General features: G+C 65.6%; 3 protein-coding genes across 5 annotated transcripts; 2 read left to right on the top strand and 1 right to left on the bottom strand.

The window, feature by feature from the left end:
- Positions 1–115: 115 nt before the first annotated feature.
- Positions 116–6,055, top strand: LOC101674608 (collagen alpha-1(I) chain). Its single transcript, XM_045074062.1, has 9 exons — positions 116–139; positions 1,927–1,999; positions 2,454–3,733; positions 4,357–4,553; positions 4,640–4,766; positions 4,853–5,010; positions 5,097–5,257; positions 5,571–5,671; positions 5,757–6,055. Exons 1-9 carry the CDS (start codon positions 116–118, stop codon positions 5,859–5,861), a joined length of 2,226 nt encoding a protein of 741 aa, XP_044929997.1. The 3' UTR covers positions 5,862–6,055.
- Positions 6,056–6,927: 872 nt separating this feature from the next.
- On the bottom strand, positions 6,928–11,758 carry SHARPIN (SHANK associated RH domain interactor). Of its 3 annotated transcripts, XM_045074172.1 has the most exons (9): positions 11,270–11,756; positions 10,836–11,010; positions 8,191–8,322; positions 7,977–8,118; positions 7,809–7,899; positions 7,586–7,739; positions 7,388–7,506; positions 7,169–7,297; positions 6,928–7,091 (listed from the first exon to the last, which is right to left on the bottom strand). In XM_045074172.1, exons 1-9 carry the CDS (start codon positions 11,444–11,446, stop codon positions 7,002–7,004), a joined length of 1,209 nt encoding a protein of 402 aa, XP_044930107.1. In that variant the 5' UTR covers positions 11,447–11,756; the 3' UTR covers positions 6,928–7,001. The 3 variants fall into 3 exon arrangements, with proteins under 3 accessions (XP_044930107.1, XP_044930106.1, XP_044930108.1); XM_045074171.1 differs by having other exon boundaries at positions 7,169–7,506; positions 11,270–11,757; XM_045074173.1 differs by lacking the exon at positions 8,191–8,322 and having other exon boundaries at positions 7,169–7,506; positions 11,270–11,758.
- A 220-nt stretch (positions 11,759–11,978) lies between these two features.
- On the top strand, positions 11,979–15,125 carry MAF1 (MAF1 homolog, negative regulator of RNA polymerase III). The gene is made up of 8 exons (XM_004779434.3): positions 11,979–12,336; positions 13,071–13,196; positions 13,297–13,425; positions 13,503–13,668; positions 13,816–13,937; positions 14,035–14,154; positions 14,321–14,461; positions 14,572–15,125. Exons 2-8 carry the CDS (start codon positions 13,114–13,116, stop codon positions 14,591–14,593), a joined length of 783 nt encoding a protein of 260 aa, XP_004779491.1. The 5' UTR covers positions 11,979–12,336; positions 13,071–13,113; the 3' UTR covers positions 14,594–15,125.
- The last annotated feature ends 28 nt before the right edge of the window (positions 15,126–15,153 follow it).

The raw sequence follows: 15,153 nt of genomic DNA, 5'->3' as shown, positions 1-15,153 counted from the left end.
CCCACCTGCAGAGCGGGCTCAGGACCAGTGTCCTTCAGTGCCACACCCGGAACAGTGGGGCCTGGGAAGGCCTGTGGGGAAGGTCTAGCCCCCAGGGCGTGCTGGTTGTCTGCTGATGGGCGCCTCGGTGTCCAGCATGGTGAGGGAAGGCGCTGGAGAACCCACGGGCGCGAGCAGCCGGTCGCTGTCCCACGATCCCGCGGGGCCTGTCGGTCCTTTACTGTTGAATGGGCTGTTCTGCTCCTGAGGCTTGAGAGAGCAGTTGCGCCCGCACCCCCTGGCCACCTCCCCGGCTGGCTTCTGTTGAGTGCCCTCTCGCAGGTCAGGCACCGCTACTCTGGCCTCGCGTTCTTCTGAGTCGCACAGACCTCTCTGCTCTGTCTTGGTCTCTGCCGTCTCTTCCTCTGTTTCTGCCGGCCGGTACCCAATACAAAATCCTTTCTGGGCCTTTCAGCCAGGCTTTGGCCTCAATCGGCCATTTTTTTTACTGCACTTAGTCACTTAAAGTACAAATCTTGAAAACACATTAAATCATGGAACATACAAGTGGGGTCATCTCCGTTGTGCTCTGAACCTACCTGTGCACACAGAAGATTTGAAACCATGGGAACAACAAAGTTGACTTGTCAGGGAAGCTTAATTGTTTTTTTAAGATTTCGTTTATTTGACAGAGATCACAAGTAAACAGAGCAGCAGGCAGAGAGGGGGAAGCAGGCTCCCCGCTGAGCAGGGAGCCCGATGGGCTCGATCCCAGGACCCTGAGATCATGACCTGAGCCAAAGGCAGAGGCTTTAACCCACTGAGCCACCCAGGTGCTCCAGGGAAGCAGAATTTCTGTTCTAATTTTCAGTAATGTCATTTGTATGATCCTCTTTTTTTAAGATTTTATTTTTATGGGGCGCCTGGGTGGCTCAGTGGGTTAAGTGCCCGACTCGATCTCAGCTCAGGTCTTGATCTCAGGAGGTTGTGAGTTCGAGCCCTGCGTGGGGCTCCATGCTGCACATGGAATCTGCTTCAAAGAGAAAAACAAGGAACTGTCAGGCTGTGAAAATGTAGGTCAGACATACAGAATCTCAGGTCATAAATGCTTTTATTTTGATGGTGCGGCAGGGTCTGCGACTGTGTCTAGTTCTGTCCTCCGTAGTCATAGACCCCAGTTTGGATTCTTGTGCCTGGAGGCATGGCCTTGTGACTATGCTTTGGCCGGTAGGATAAGAACAGAAGCTTCCAGGTGAGCACCAGGCAAAGGCCTCACCCAGAGACGCCGGCCTTCTGAGCCGGATCCGTTCTCCTGCCCTTGCGAATGTGGAAGTGATGGCTGGAGCGCGTCTGCGGCAGGAGGCCCGGCAGGAGGCCCAGCCGGGGTGGGGAATGCAGGGAAAGGAGCGGGCACTTCCCAGCCGCCCAGAGGCAGCACAACCCCGGTGTGCGGAGCTCCCGTGCCGTGGAAGGGGGAGCAAACTTCTGCCTCACGTAGCACTGTTACTCGGGGATGCTTTCCTCTAGTTCCACGAGTTGTGTCTTCGCACGGTGTCGGCTTTAGGCTTTATTCGGTCCTGAGGCGAGGGTAACGTAAAGCGGGTGTAGGATTCCGGACTCAGTGACATTTCACCCTGGGACTGACTTGGCTTCTTACACGGCACAGCACAGACAAGATACCAAGGGGGCAGGGAGTTCACCAACCGAACCCCAAGTCCGTCTGCAGGCGGCGGCTGAGAGGGGGCCGGGGTCTTGCCCTGGTCCACCCTTGGCACTTGCTGCTTCTGTTCAAGCAGGGGCGCATCTCAGCCCTGTTTGGAGACCAGCCGGGCGAGGCTTGGGCAGCAGCTGCCTTTCTGAAGCGGTCAGGCTGAGGGGGTCTAGCGGTGTCTGTCTGGAGAGTCTGACGTTTGCTGCTAAACCCTCCCTTTTCAAACGGATCTAAAGGGTCTGGGGCCTGCAGATGCCCTCGGCTACCGCCGGTTATCAGTGCTGGACGCAGCAGGATCTCGTGGCTGTGGTACCTTCAACGGCTTGGGCATTGCCAGACACAGGTTCCTGCTTGAGTGAAAGACTTCGTCTTGCTCTCTACAGTGTTCTACAATTTTGTTGTTGCTGAAAACTAGACATTTTAGGGGCGTCTAAGTGGCTCAGGTCATGATCCCCGGGGTCGTGGGATCCAGCCCGCAGGGGGCTCCTTGCTCAGTAGGGAGCCTGTTTCCCCCTGCTGTGCTCTTTCTGACAAAATCTTTAAAAACAAGGAAAACTAGACTTTCTAAATCTTTAAAAAAATATTTATTTGTCAGAGCGCGCGCACAAGCAGGGGCAAGGGCAGGGCCAGGGGCCGAAGCCGGTTCCGCTCCGAGCAGGGAGCCCGGCGCGGGGCTCGGTCCCCGGACCCCGCAGCAGGGGCCGAGCCGAAGGCCCACGCGTCGCTGGCTGGGCCCGGGGGCGCCCAAACTAGACATTTTAAGTCCTAGGATGTGGCGACGCTGGGAATCGGACTCCAAGGACGCGGCAGCGGCCGGTCGGGGCTGTCTGCGCCGGGAGGGGAGAACCGGCTCCGCCTGGCCTGCAGCATCGGCCCTGCGGAGCCCCGGGTCCCCCTTCGCTCGGCCCTCGGGTCGGCTCGCGGCCGGCGGACGTGCTCGGACAGCGGCAAGCGCTGAGCTCCCGGCTCTCCCGGCAGCTCAGCGCCCCGCGGAGGCCGCCCGCGAGCCCTGGGCCGGGCGGGCCGCACGCCTGCCGGGCGCTTCCCCTCGCGGAGCGCCGAGCCCGCCGGTCCCCCCACGGAAGCCCCGGGGGCGTCTTCGGGTCGCGCGCGTTCGTCTCGGGGCCCTTTCCTGCTCCGGCGCGGCCCCGCGGGGGTGCTGCTCCCCGACCTCCGCGCTCCGCGGCCGCCGGCGGCTCGGAACCCACCAGCCCGCCCGCCGCCCTCGGCCAACGGCCCCAGGGCACAGGCTCGCCCGGGCCGGGCCCGGCGCAGGGGGCTCCGCGGGGGGCGTTCAGGGCCGCAGACCCGCTCCGCAGCGACTCCGGCGGGGACGCGGCTCCGCCCTTCGGGGCCAGCGGCGGCTCCAGCCCGGAGAAGGGGCGACGCCTCCGGGACCGCTGTCCGCCCGCAGGCCTCGGGCGGGTCTCCAGACCCGTCGCGGCGAGCGTCCTGCTGGCACGTGCGGGGCCGCGAGGCCCCGGCCCTGCGCTCCCACCGACGGCCGGCGCCGGGCTTCCGAGGGCCCGGTTTGCCCCGACGGCTCCCGGCGATCACGTAAACCCTCGTCGGGCGGATGAGGGCGAGCGGTGTCCGCGCCTGGGCGGGGCCCCCGGCCCGCCGGCCCTGCTCGCCCCCACTCGGGGCCCGGACCCTGACCCGGGCGGCAGACAACGCTGCGCGGAAGCGCGCGACCGGCGGGAGGCGCCCGGACCGGGAAGCCGCGGGAGCCGCCGCCGCCGCCGCCGCCGCCTGCTCGGGCCCCGCCCACTTCCGGTCTCCGCGAGGAGCGCGGCTCGGCGGAACCCCGCCCCGACGGCCCGGCCCCGCCCCCCAGGCTCTCGCGACATCTGGGCTCTGGGACCGCCGCGGGGCCTGACGGGAGCAGCCGTCGCGCCGGAGAGGGCCAAGATGGCGGCGGCGGCGGCGGCTTCGCTTCGTGGGGCGGTGCTGGGCCCGCGGGGCGCGCGGCTGCCGGGCGCGCGGGCCCGGGGTCTGCTGTGCGGCGCGCGGCCCGGCCAGCTCCCGCTGCGGACGCCCCAGGTGAGCTCTGGGCGCGACCCTGTCCGCCGAGGGGCCCCGCAGCCCTTGAAGGTCACGGCGGGGAGGCTCTGGGCGCGGGCCGGGCAGCGAGGGAGCGGCCTCGACCTCCCGGCGCTTCTGTCCCGGCCGCATCCCCGCCGCCTGCCGTCCCGAGGACCCCGGGAGCAGGACCAGGCGGCCAGCCCTGCGAGCAGCAGAGGCGCCCTGCGCGGAGCGTGGGGGGCGGCGGGGCGGGCTCGCTGCGGGCTGGGGGCTGGGGGCTTCTCCCGGAGGGCGCGCCCGGGCCCGCTCCTGCGCCGGCCTTCCAGCTTGGGCCTGCGTCCTGAAGTGACCTCAGCCTGACCTCGGACGGCTGCCTTGTGACCTTGGCCTGCCCCGGCACCCTTGCTCGCATCCACCTCGTCCCCAGCCCTGGAGCCCAGCAGCAGCCTGGCACCTCCTCCCCGGGTCCGAATCGCGGTCGCGGAGCCAGCGCGGCGGGGGCGGGGGCGGGGGCGGGGGCCGCGGTGCCCCGCAGGAGCGGCGGGCGCTGCGTGGATGAGCGGGAGAGGTGGGCGCCGAGAGGCAGATCCCCAGGCAGGGCCGGGTGGTGTTCTGGCAGGCGCTGAGCGGGGCTCTTGCAGGCAGTGCCCTTGTCGTCGAAGGCCGGTCTGTCCCGGGGCCGGAAAGTGATGCTGTCAGCGTTGGGCATGCTGGCGGCAGGGGGTGCGGGGCTGGCTGTGGCCCTGCACTCTGCCGTGAGTGCCAGTGACCTGGAGCTGCACCCCCCCAGCTACCCGTGGTCCCACCGTGGCCTCCTCTCTTCCCTGGACCACACCAGGTGTGCTGCTGGCCGGCTGCGGCCGTTTCGGGGGGGGGCCGGGCGGGGTGGAATCCTTGGCGCCCGTAACGCTCCTCCTCCTGCAGCATCCGCAGGGGCTTCCAGGTGTACAAGCAGGTGTGCTCCTCCTGCCACAGCATGGACTACGTGGCCTACCGCCACCTGGTGGGCGTTTGCTACACGGAGGAAGAAGCGAAGGCGCTGGCGGAGGAGGTGCGGGGCCCAGGGATGAGGAGGACCTGGGGCTTGGGGTTCCCGCCGTGGTGGACAGCAGGGTTGTGATGGGCTCTTCGTGGCAGGTGGAGGTTCAGGATGGCCCCAACGAGGATGGGGAGATGTTCATGCGGCCCGGGAAGCTGTCTGACTACTTCCCCAAACCATACCCCAACCCGGAGGCTGCTCGAGCAGCCAACAACGGGGCACTGCCCCCTGACCTCAGCTACATCACGCGGGCTAGGTACGTGGACTTGCTGCAGAAGGGTGTGGGGAGGGGGACAGAGGGCATCTTGTGCCCGGGCTCAGGAGGCACGGATCTGCTTCTAGGCACGGTGGCGAGGACTACGTCTTCTCCCTGCTAACGGGCTACTGTGAGCCACCCACCGGGGTGTCGCTGCGAGAGGGCCTCTACTTCAACCCCTACTTTCCTGGCCAGGCCATCGGCATGGCTCCTCCCATCTACGACGAGGTCCTGGAGTTTGATGACGGTGAGAAGCCCCCCTGCCTCGGGATCGGCACGCTGGGTCCTCCTCTTCCCACTGCCAGGGATGCTTCCCGTGTGGGCCGTGCACTCTCCTTGGCTCAGACACTGTGTGTGGGGGTGTCTGGCCAGCTTGTGGGCAGCCTCCACAGTTGCAATTAGCCCAGACCCCTGTGTGCTGGGGGCGAGGGGTTCTGGTTCCTTATGAAGCCTTGGTGAGGACCCCGTCTCTGCCCTGTGGGGTCGGGGGGTGCTCCAGGGCTACCCCAGGTTGGGTAGGGACCCCCAGGGGCAGCCCTTACCACTTGTCCTTGGCCCAGGCACCCCAGCCACCATGTCCCAGGTGGCCAAGGACGTGTGTACCTTCCTGCGCTGGGCATCTGAGCCAGAGCACGACCACCGCAAACGCATGGGGCTCAAGGTAAAAAGGTTGGCTGTGGGGGAGGGGCTGGGAACTGGGCAGGGTTCCTTTCTGCTTCCTCCGGCTGAGCCTGCCTCGTCCCCAGATGTTGATGATGATGGGCTTGCTGTTTCCCCTGATCTACGCCATGAAGCGGCATAAGTGGTCAGTCCTGAAGAGCCGGAAGCTGGCATATCGGCCGCCCAAGTGACCCTGCCCCGTGTCTGCTCACTGTCTGGTCTGGATAGGCCCTCCAGCCCAGGAGCCACTCTGGACCTGTTCAGGCCTCAGCTGGCCCTCTTGAAAAGCCCCAATTTCTTGGGTAAAAGAGGGAAGGAGCCAGGAGACCAGGTTCCGGCTCCAAAATCTTGTCTCCATGATGGAAATAAATTAAGTTTCTCAACACACAGGTTTGAGCTGCTGTGATGGGAGCAGTTTTCACGGGATTCTGGGACTGCGATCCTTGGTGTCAAGCTCCCGGGGATACTCTGGGGGGTGTGGCCAGCATTGCCGCGTACAGAGCGTGGGACAGGAAACAGCTGTTAGGGAAAGCTGAGTACTCGCTGAGCTGAAGAGGGCCTGGCTCGGCCACACGAGGCCTAGGGGTCTGGTGGGGTAACCGGCCCTGCGCCAGTATGCTTGGCTTTCCTCCTGAGGGCAGCGAGGAGCCCTTGGCAGCAGTTCACCTGGGGAGGGACCTGGGCTCCAGGAGGAGCTGCTGGGGAAGGGAGACAGCCTCTAGCCATGCGGAGAGCAAAGTGGGCGGAGGCCGCCCAGAACGTGCTTCTGGTCTCTCAGCCCTCGCAGCCGGGCAGCTGGGACAGCACCTCCTGGCAAGCCGCAGGGTGCCACAGGGCCCTGCCTTGGGGCTCCTGGCTTCTGAGCCTGCCTTGACCCCAGGAGGATGTAAGGAGCACCTGGCTGGAACAGCCCATGCGTGGCAGCCAGTGTCTGGGAAGCGGGGGAGCCGGGTGGGAGGAACCAGAGCACATGCTTGAAGGTTTCTGGGTGGACAGGAGGCCCGGTGAGCGTGGCACTGGTGGGAACTCGGCGTGCCCGTGGGGTCTGGGAAGAGCTCAGACCCATGCTTCTGGCATCCCTGGGGTTTGGAGTCCCCAGGACTGGCGAGTTGGCACCAGGACCTGGCCAGGTCACCTCAACCAGCTGAGGAGGGCCAGGCCCCATCCCTGGCAGCTTTTATCCCGTGGGGCTGTGCCCCGCCCCTGCCCCCACCCTCCCAGCAGCCCAGTCTGCAGAAAGGCGCAGAGATGCGGCACTTGGCTGGCTCAGAAGTGTCTTTAATGACTCCAGACTGCCCCTCCCCAGCCCTAGCGCTGTCCTAGGTGAGCAGTCAGCAAAGGTCCCCTGCGAGTTTCAGGAGGGGGTCCAGGGGCCTCGGGCCTGGAGGGACTGCGACATCCTCTCTCTCTGGGACCTGGGGCTGAGCGAAAAAGAGGTCATTCTGCGTGTTCTGCCGTTCTGCCGCCCTGCCCCCTTGCCCTCCGCTGCCTCTGGTACCTTTGGCGGCTGCTGGGCAGAGGCTGCAGAAACGGGGTCCCCAGTGCAGGGCTTCTGGGTGCTGCACATCTCACAGCCAGGTCGGCCGGGGGCGTTGATGAACGTGCAGGAAGGGCAGGACCAGCTGGGCTGGGAAGGGGGTGGGGGCAGAGGTGCTGCGCCTCCTTCCTTCCAGGGCCCGGAGAGTCCCAGGCCCACCCTGCCCAGCCCCTTACCCACCTGAAGGGGGCTGGGGAGGCTGGAGCTGGCAGGCTGCGCAGCCCTGGGCACCCCCAGTGACGGAGGAAACAGGCGACTTAGTTCCCCATCCAACTTCTGGGGGCCCTGAGGGCTGCGTCCTGCAGTAGACGAGGTGGGGCTCAGGGGTGTGTCCGGTTGCACCTCGCCTTCCTCATCCCGTCTGTGTCAAGGACTCACCTGGGGCTTCTCGAGGGGCTGAAAGCAGGTAGAGGAAAGCAGGATCCCCATCCCGCCGGACCCCATAGGAGGCAAGGCTGCGCTCCGGCACACACAGGCACCGCCCGATGACCCAGCGCTGCACGGCCGGTGGGAAGCCAAACTCGGAGAACACCTGGGGCCAGAGCATCAAGTCACTGAAGGTCCCCTACCCCCAGCCGGGTTCTCCAGACCCCATGCTTACCTGCTCTTGGAGGGTCGCAATGGTGCAGTGGGGGTGAACTTGCAGCGAGACGTGGGCAGAGGATGCAGCATCCTCAACCGTGACCTGCAGCCTGGGCCAGAACACGGGTCAGGGGGAAGGAGGGGGGTCCTGGAAGGGCTGGGGGGGGCGGAGTGAAGCGGCCCTCACCTGACAGGGCCGGCAGGGAAGCAGGCCTCCTGGAGCTGGACACTGAGGGCCACGTGATGCTGGGCCAGGATGGCCGCAGCCTGGGCTGCCCCCTGCTCATCCCCAGCCTCGATGGCCCGGGCCAGGCGCCGCACCAGCTCTTCTGCGGAGAGAGAGAAGGCCATCACAGCTGAGCAGACCGCCGCCTCCAACCCCCTCCGCCACCTGCCTTTACCTTTCTGCACAGCGTCTCCCGGGCTCCAGCAAACATCCACCTTGGGTTGTGGGGCCTGGAGCGTGGGCGCCTCAGGGGGACTGGGCAGGGAAACGGGGCACATTTCTGGGCCCAGGGCTTGGGACGGGCTGCCTAGGAGGGAAGATGTGGGGGGGCTGGGGTCTCCTGAGATCCAGCCCCGAAGCCGAGTTCCTACACAGGCCTCTGCTCTCTGACCTCAGGCTTCTAGGACATTTGCTACCTCCTCGCTCACCGCAGCCCCCGCCAGGGCTCTTGCGCATACGTTAAGTCAGACTCCACCTTGGTCCTCACTGACCCCTAAAAGGTCCCTGCCAACCCCTCACAGCTGAAGCTGCACTCGGCTTTTCCTTGGGCTCTGGCATGCTTCTGGGCTGTTCCGTCTCGCCCCACCTAGGCCTGTCCACCAAAGAGGCCCTGTCAGGCCGCCAGGGATGCTCCCTTGGCCTCCCAGCAGAACCAAAGCAGATCCTCAGAAGGTGCCTGCCCCTTCCCGCTCCCCAGGAGCCCTGCAGTTGCGAACATCCCCTCTTGGTGCCCTCAGGGACAGCCACCCTCTCTACTGGCTTGACCATCAGCACAGCCTGGGGGCCTCCACTGCCTGCTCAGGGCGCCCTTACAGAGCTGGCCGTGCTGCTGTCTCCCCTCCTCACTTCCACCTGAGGCCCAGCCCACCCCTTGCTGATGCAGCTCCGAGGATGGCTTCAGGCCCTCACTGTTGAGCCATGGGCCCCATGAGAGAAACAGGGCTCCTGCGCCCCCAGGCTGAGGCCCAGCCCAGCCTCGGAGTCCCAGAGGTCACACACACACTCTTGCCTGCAGGCTATCATACCTGCTGCTTCCCGGCCACATGGGTGTGAAGATCACACTAGGATCTTCCAGTTTTACTCGTGTCACCTCAATGAAGCCCTCCTGGCCACCCTATTTAGAACGGCAAACCCCATGGGGCGCCTGGGGGGCTCAGTGGGTTAAAGCCTCTGCCTTCAGCTCAGGTCATGATCCCAGGGTCCTGGGATGGAGCCCCGCATCGGGCTCTGCTCAGCAGGGAGCCGTGTGTGTGTCTCTCTCTCTGCTGCTTCTCTGCCTACTGTGTGATCTGTCAAATAAATAAATAAAATCTTAAAAAAAAAAAAACTGCAAACCCCACCCTTCCAGCACTCCCATCTCCTCCAACATCTGATGCAATTTTACTTATTTTTCCCCCCAACTTACATATATATGTGTGTGTGTGTGTATATTTCTTGGGGAAGGGGAGAGGGACAAAGGGAGAGAGCAAGCATCTCAAGCTGCTCCACACTGACTCCACACTGACCGCTTAACCAGCTGAGCCACCCAGGCACCCGCCAACCTAAGTATTTTTTAACTGAGGGGCCCCTGGCTGGCTCAGTTGGTGGGGCATGTGACTCTTGACTTGGGGTCGTGAGTTCAACCCCCATGTTGCGTACAGGAGTTACTTAAATAAATTAGGGGCTCCTGGGGGGCTCCGTTAAGCGTCTGCCTTCTGCCCAGGTCATTTTCCACGGTCCTGGGATCGAGCCCCACATCGGGCTCCCTGCTCAGCAGGAGTCTGCTGCTCCCTCTCCCTCCACCACCGCTTGTGCACTCTAATACAACGTTCAAATAATGATTAAAAAGGAAATAAACCTCTGCACCTTATGAATGTGTTTGGACCGATACACCGGGTTCCATCAGTTCTAAGCCTACAACACACTGGTTCCGCAATGCTACGCTCAGGGCAAGCGTACGCTTACGTATTTTACATGCCCGCCTCCCCTCTAGAAATGCAAGCTCCGAGAGCGCAGGGTCTGAAGTGTGAGTCACACGAACTCTCCAAGGCCTGAAGCACTTAGTACAGAGCAGGTGCTGAGTCCCCAGCAGGTCAAGGGATGGACAGTCTTCCTCCCTCCGCAAGTGCTGTGCCGTCTGGGCCTCTCTCGGGCCACACTGTACGGTTTTCTTCTTAGCCCTCGGGCAGCGCTTCTGATACGTTGATGGCCCTTTCCTCTGCTTGCCGCACTGCCCGCCTGTTGGATTCTCTCGCTCCTCCCTCCTAGGGACCAGGGTTGACCTCTTCAGAGCCCCACCCCCAGCCCAGATCCTCGCAGCTAGCTCCTCTCCCCTCCGCACCCTTGCACACAGGCCCTGTCTGGGAGCTCCCCAGTAATTCTCCCTCCAGCTCTGTGTCTCAACCATGAACTCCTCCACTCAAGTGGCCGTAAGATCCACCCAATTCCATCTGCTAAGCATCTCTGGTGTCACTCTTCCCTCCAGCCCTATCTGCGCCGCCCGTACAGAAACACAGGTCTCAACCTCGGATCTGAGCCCGTCACAATCCCACTGAGTACACATCCCACTGCTCCAAATGCCGTCCGTCTGACCCACACCGGAGGGCCTCCCTGCTCTGCCCCTCATGCGTCTGGTACTCCAGGCTCCAGCTTTTCGGCTTGGGTGCCTTTTCTCCACTCTCTCCCTCCGGGGAGCCTTCTCAGGACCCACCAGCGGGTAAAGTGGGCCCCGCTTTCGCACCGCTTCCCCCATCCAGGCCTGGGGCCTGGGGCTACTCCTGTTCTCTCCCAGCACCCACGGCCCCTGCCCAGGCGAAATGAATCCCACTCCAGAGCACTAACCATTCTGTCCCTCCATGGTGGCGCCTCGGACTAGCGCTGCCCAGCGCTGAGCCTCCTGGGGGTCGAGGAAGTGCAGGCTGAGGGTCCCAGGCCCTCCCGGTGGAGGCTGCAGCTCATGCTGGCTGGGGCCTCGGACCGTGTAGCAAACGGACTCCAAGGGCCACTCCAGACTGACCTGAGGAGGGGCAGAGTCCAGGCTCAGGGTCTCCCGCCAGCACGCACTGCGCGATGACCCAAGGAACCCGCGGCACGTCTGCAGGCCACTGACCCGGGCCTACGCCCCTCCGCACGCCGCCCTCGGAACCCTCACGGGACGCCGCTAGAGACGGGCAGCACGGCCCTGGCCCCCGCTCTCCAGACGAGGAGCCGGCCACAAGGGCAAGCCAAATGCTCAGGGAACCGGCCCCGGCTCGCGGCCCGCCGCCCCCACTCACCGCCCCGGGCCCCGCGCCCAGCAGCTCCAGCCGGAAACGCCCGGGCCGCTCGGGGTCCGCGCTCAGCTGCAGCTTCCGCAGCTGGGCCGGGGCGTCCGGCCCCGCGCCCAGTGGCCTCACCGCGGCGCGCACAGCCAGGAGCACGGCGGCCGAGTCCGGGTCCGAGGGCGGCGCCATCTCCGGTCCGCCCCGGCCCGGCCCCCCGAGCCCGCTTCCGTGGGCTCGGGCGGCTGAGCGCCTCCGCCGGCCGGAAACTGAGGCCGCGAGCCTGGGGTTCCGGCCGGCGCCAAAGCATCGGAGCCCGCGTCGGAGCCTCCTGCCGTCCCCAGGATGGACACGCCTAGAGGCTCGGCGGGCCGGGACTGCAGCCCGACAGTCCGGTCCCCCGGGCCGCGCCGGGCGGGAGCTGAACGCCGTTCCCGGCTCCTTCCGGCCCGCCCTCCGCCGCCCTCTGGGCTGCCCGACCCGCCCACCCCGCGTGAGTCCGCCAGCCGCTCCGGGGAACGCGGGCTGACAACAGGGGCGGGACGAGCGAGGGCCGCAACCAATGGGCATCAGGGAAGGAGGCGGGTCCTCACGGCTTGAAAGAATGACGGACAGGCACCTCAGCCAGTAGAAGTGGAGGCTAGGAGTGACTGGCGGGAGGCGCCCCCAACGGTTATCCGAGCTCTCGATCCCGGCGGCTGGAGCGGGCCATTCAGGGGCGGGGGCGGGGCCTCGCGGACGCTTGTTGTTGTCCGGCCCGGGGAGGCAGAGGTCGCTCGCTCGCTCCTTTGCGCTTTCGGGCCTTGTGTGGCGGTCGGCGGGCAGGTCGGTCGCGGGAGTCGGTCGCCGTGCAGGGGCGAGGCTATGTCGCGGTGGCAGCCCGGCAGGGCCGGCAGGGCCGGGAGTAACGGGACGTCGCCGCAGAGCCTCTTCCCCCGGATACAGTGCGGCTCGAACGGAGGCCGCGGCGCCACCCTCCGGTCCTGAGGAGCTCGCGCCGCCCGGAGCCCCACCGCCTTCTTTCCCGCGACGACGTCCACCGGCCCGCCCCGACCCGGCCGCACCGAGCGCTGCGCAAGCAGGTAGGTGTCCGCCCTGTGCCGGGCGCCGAGCGGGGGCCTCTGGAACTCCAGCCCCCGGCGGACTTCGCGCTGGCGCGCGTGCGCGTCCCAGGCGCACGGCCCCCTGGGATTTGTAGTTCCCCGCGGCTGGCTTGGGGTTTTCCTTCGCCCCGGCGGAGGCGGGTGAGGCCAGGCTGACGCTGGAGCGCCCTAGCTGCCGGCCGACAGGCCCCTCGGAGGTCGTGCTGCCTGCCTCTGTTCCTTGGTGTCCGAAGAACTAGGCGCCCTTGCGGAGAGGAGCAGGGAGGCTTTGGGGTTCCCTCTCCACCTCGCTAGAGGTCCCGTCGCACAGGGAAGGGAGCTGCGTCCGGGTGACCGCTGGCCCCCAGCCCCCGGTGTGCTGGGTCGCGACCCGGTGCAGGTCCTGGCCGTAACTGAGGCGCTTAGCCCGAGGTCCTGCTGGAGTCCCGTGCCTTCCTGGGAGTCCAGGGACATGAGCTAGCGAGCCCTGCCGTGAGCAGGAGCCCTGGTTCGCCCCCGGGTACCGGGGCGGGGAGAAGCGGGTTGGCTGAGCTGGAGCCTGGGCCGGTCACTCTCGGGTAACAGGATCCAGTTTCTCTCTCCTGCCAGTGCTGAGGGCTCAGGAGCGAGCGCAGGAGGGACTCAGCGTGTCACTAACGGCCCACTTACCGGCTAGGGAGGCCAGACGCTCGGCCCCAGGGCCAAGATACTCAGGGACTGTCTCCCATCCTCAGACAGCACTAGACCCTCCGACTGCAGGACCCCTTCCCCAAGGACATGAAGCTGTTGGAGAACTCGAGCTTCGAGGCCATCAACTCACAGCTGACAGTGGAGACTGGAGATGCCCACATCATCGGCAGGTGAGGCTTGGGCTCCGTGGGGCCTCAGAGGTCAGGACATCCTGGCCCAGACTTGAACCTGCGGGGTGGCATGCTCCATGGTCCCCCTCGCCCTTTGTAGGATCGAGAGCTACTCGTGTAAAATGGCAGGAGACGACAAGCACATGTTTAAGCAGTTCTGCCAGGAGGGCCAGCCCCACGTGCTAGAGGCGCTGTCCCCTCCCCAGACCTCGGGCCTCAGCCCCAGCAGGTGAGCCGGGGCAGAGACTGCCCACTGTGGGCTGTGGGGGGCGGGCCCGTGCCGGGCTGAAGCATTTCTCCGTGCAGACTGAGCAAGAGCCAAGGTGGTGAGGACGAGGGCCCGCTAAGCGACACGTGCAGCCGCAAGACCCTCTTCTACTTGATCGCCACGCTCAACGAGTCCTTCCGGCCTGACTATGACTTCAGCACCGCCCGGAGCCATGAGTTCAGCAGGGAACCCAGCCTCAGCTGGGTGAGGGTCAGGCTAGGGGGAGGGGCTCGCAGCCCCCCCCCCCCAGCTCTGCTTACTGTGCTTCCTACCTGCAGGGGCCCCTGGGCTCGGCCCGGCGTGTGCCCTCTGTCCCGCACCCTGAGTCAGTCCCGACTGTGACCGTCCTAGGTGGTTAACGCGGTGAACTGCAGTCTGTTCTCGGCCGTGCGGGAGGACTTCAAGGCCCTGAAGCCGCAGCTGTGGGACGCGGTGGATGAGGAGATCTGCCTCGCCGAGTGTGACATCTACAGGTGGGCCGGCGTCCCTGCAGGCGGGCCCTGGGTGTGCCCCCCCCCCCCCCCCCCCCCCCCCGGGCCTTTACACCACCTCTTGCCCCACACTCCCCAGCTACAACCCAGACTTGGACTCAGACCCCTTTGGGGAGGACGGCAGCCTCTGGTCCTTCAACTACTTCTTCTACAACAAGCGGCTGAAGAGGATTGTCTTCTTCAGCTGCCGCTCCATCAGGTGGGCCCCCGTCCGCCGCCTCCCCGGGCTCCCATCTGGCCCGCGCCCCGCTTCCGCAGCCCTGCCCACCCCACTCCTGACTTTCTCCTTCCCGGACACTCTCCCTGGGCTCGGCAGCGGGGCCGGGGGCAGGCGGTCCTAAGACCAGTCCCCGCACCTCCCCCAGCGGATCCACCTACACGCCCTCGGAGGCAGGCAACGAGCTGGACATGGAGCTGGGAGAGGAGGCGGAGGAGGAGGAGGAGGAGGGCGGCGGCGGAGGCGGTGAGGGCGGGCCCGAGGAGACCAGCGCCATGGAGGAGGACAGGTGCGTGGCGGCTGCTGAAGCCAGGGCTGGCCAGGACAGAGTGGGCACGCCTCTGCCTCACCCCCTGGGTGTTGGCTCCTCTGAGGTCCTTGTGTGCCACCTCCTGCCAGGGTCCCGGTGATCTGTATGTGAGGATGAGGAGCAGAGGTCCAGCTTCATTCAGCTTCAACCAGTGCCGGGAACTGCCCACTCGAGGGCCCCCAGGGCCTCCCCAGCTGGTGGTCAGCCCCTGGCTCTGCCACGGCTCCGGCTCCGCCCCAGGCCACGCCCACCCAGCCCTTTGGCTCCGCCCACAGATGTCTACCCCGCCCCCGCCCCTCCCACCACAGGCTCCTGCTGCCCGAATTGTGGTTGGCCTGGACAGCGCAGGGCCTGGTGGGAAGAGCCACTGCCCTGCCCCCGGGACCTGACACAGGCAGGGACAGCTGGACTACAGAGTTTATTTTTGTATTTTGTGCTGGATCAGGCATGGGCCTGCACACTCCAGCCCAAGGGCCTGAGATCCAGTCAGCAGGCCCCTGCGGTCACCGCCCTGGGCTTGGCCAGCCCCTGGTGCCCACCGGTACCCACCCTCCCTTCCCCCGCCACCTCGCCCGTTGGGCAGCGTGCACTGAGTGTCACTTTGCTGCAGCTGTTTGTTTCCAATAAAAATTTCTGTGACTTAGTGGGGACCTAACCTCTGTGCTATGTTG

Source organism: Mustela putorius, unplaced genomic scaffold (assembly GCF_011764305.1).
Source record: "Mustela putorius furo isolate JIRA1106 unplaced genomic scaffold, ASM1176430v1.1 tig00537303_pilon_pilon_pilon, whole genome shotgun sequence".
Classification (NCBI taxonomy): Eukaryota; Metazoa; Chordata; class Mammalia; order Carnivora; family Mustelidae; genus Mustela; species Mustela putorius.
The sequence above is the reverse complement of the archived record's forward strand: the minus strand, read 5'-3'. Positions and strand labels throughout refer to the sequence as shown.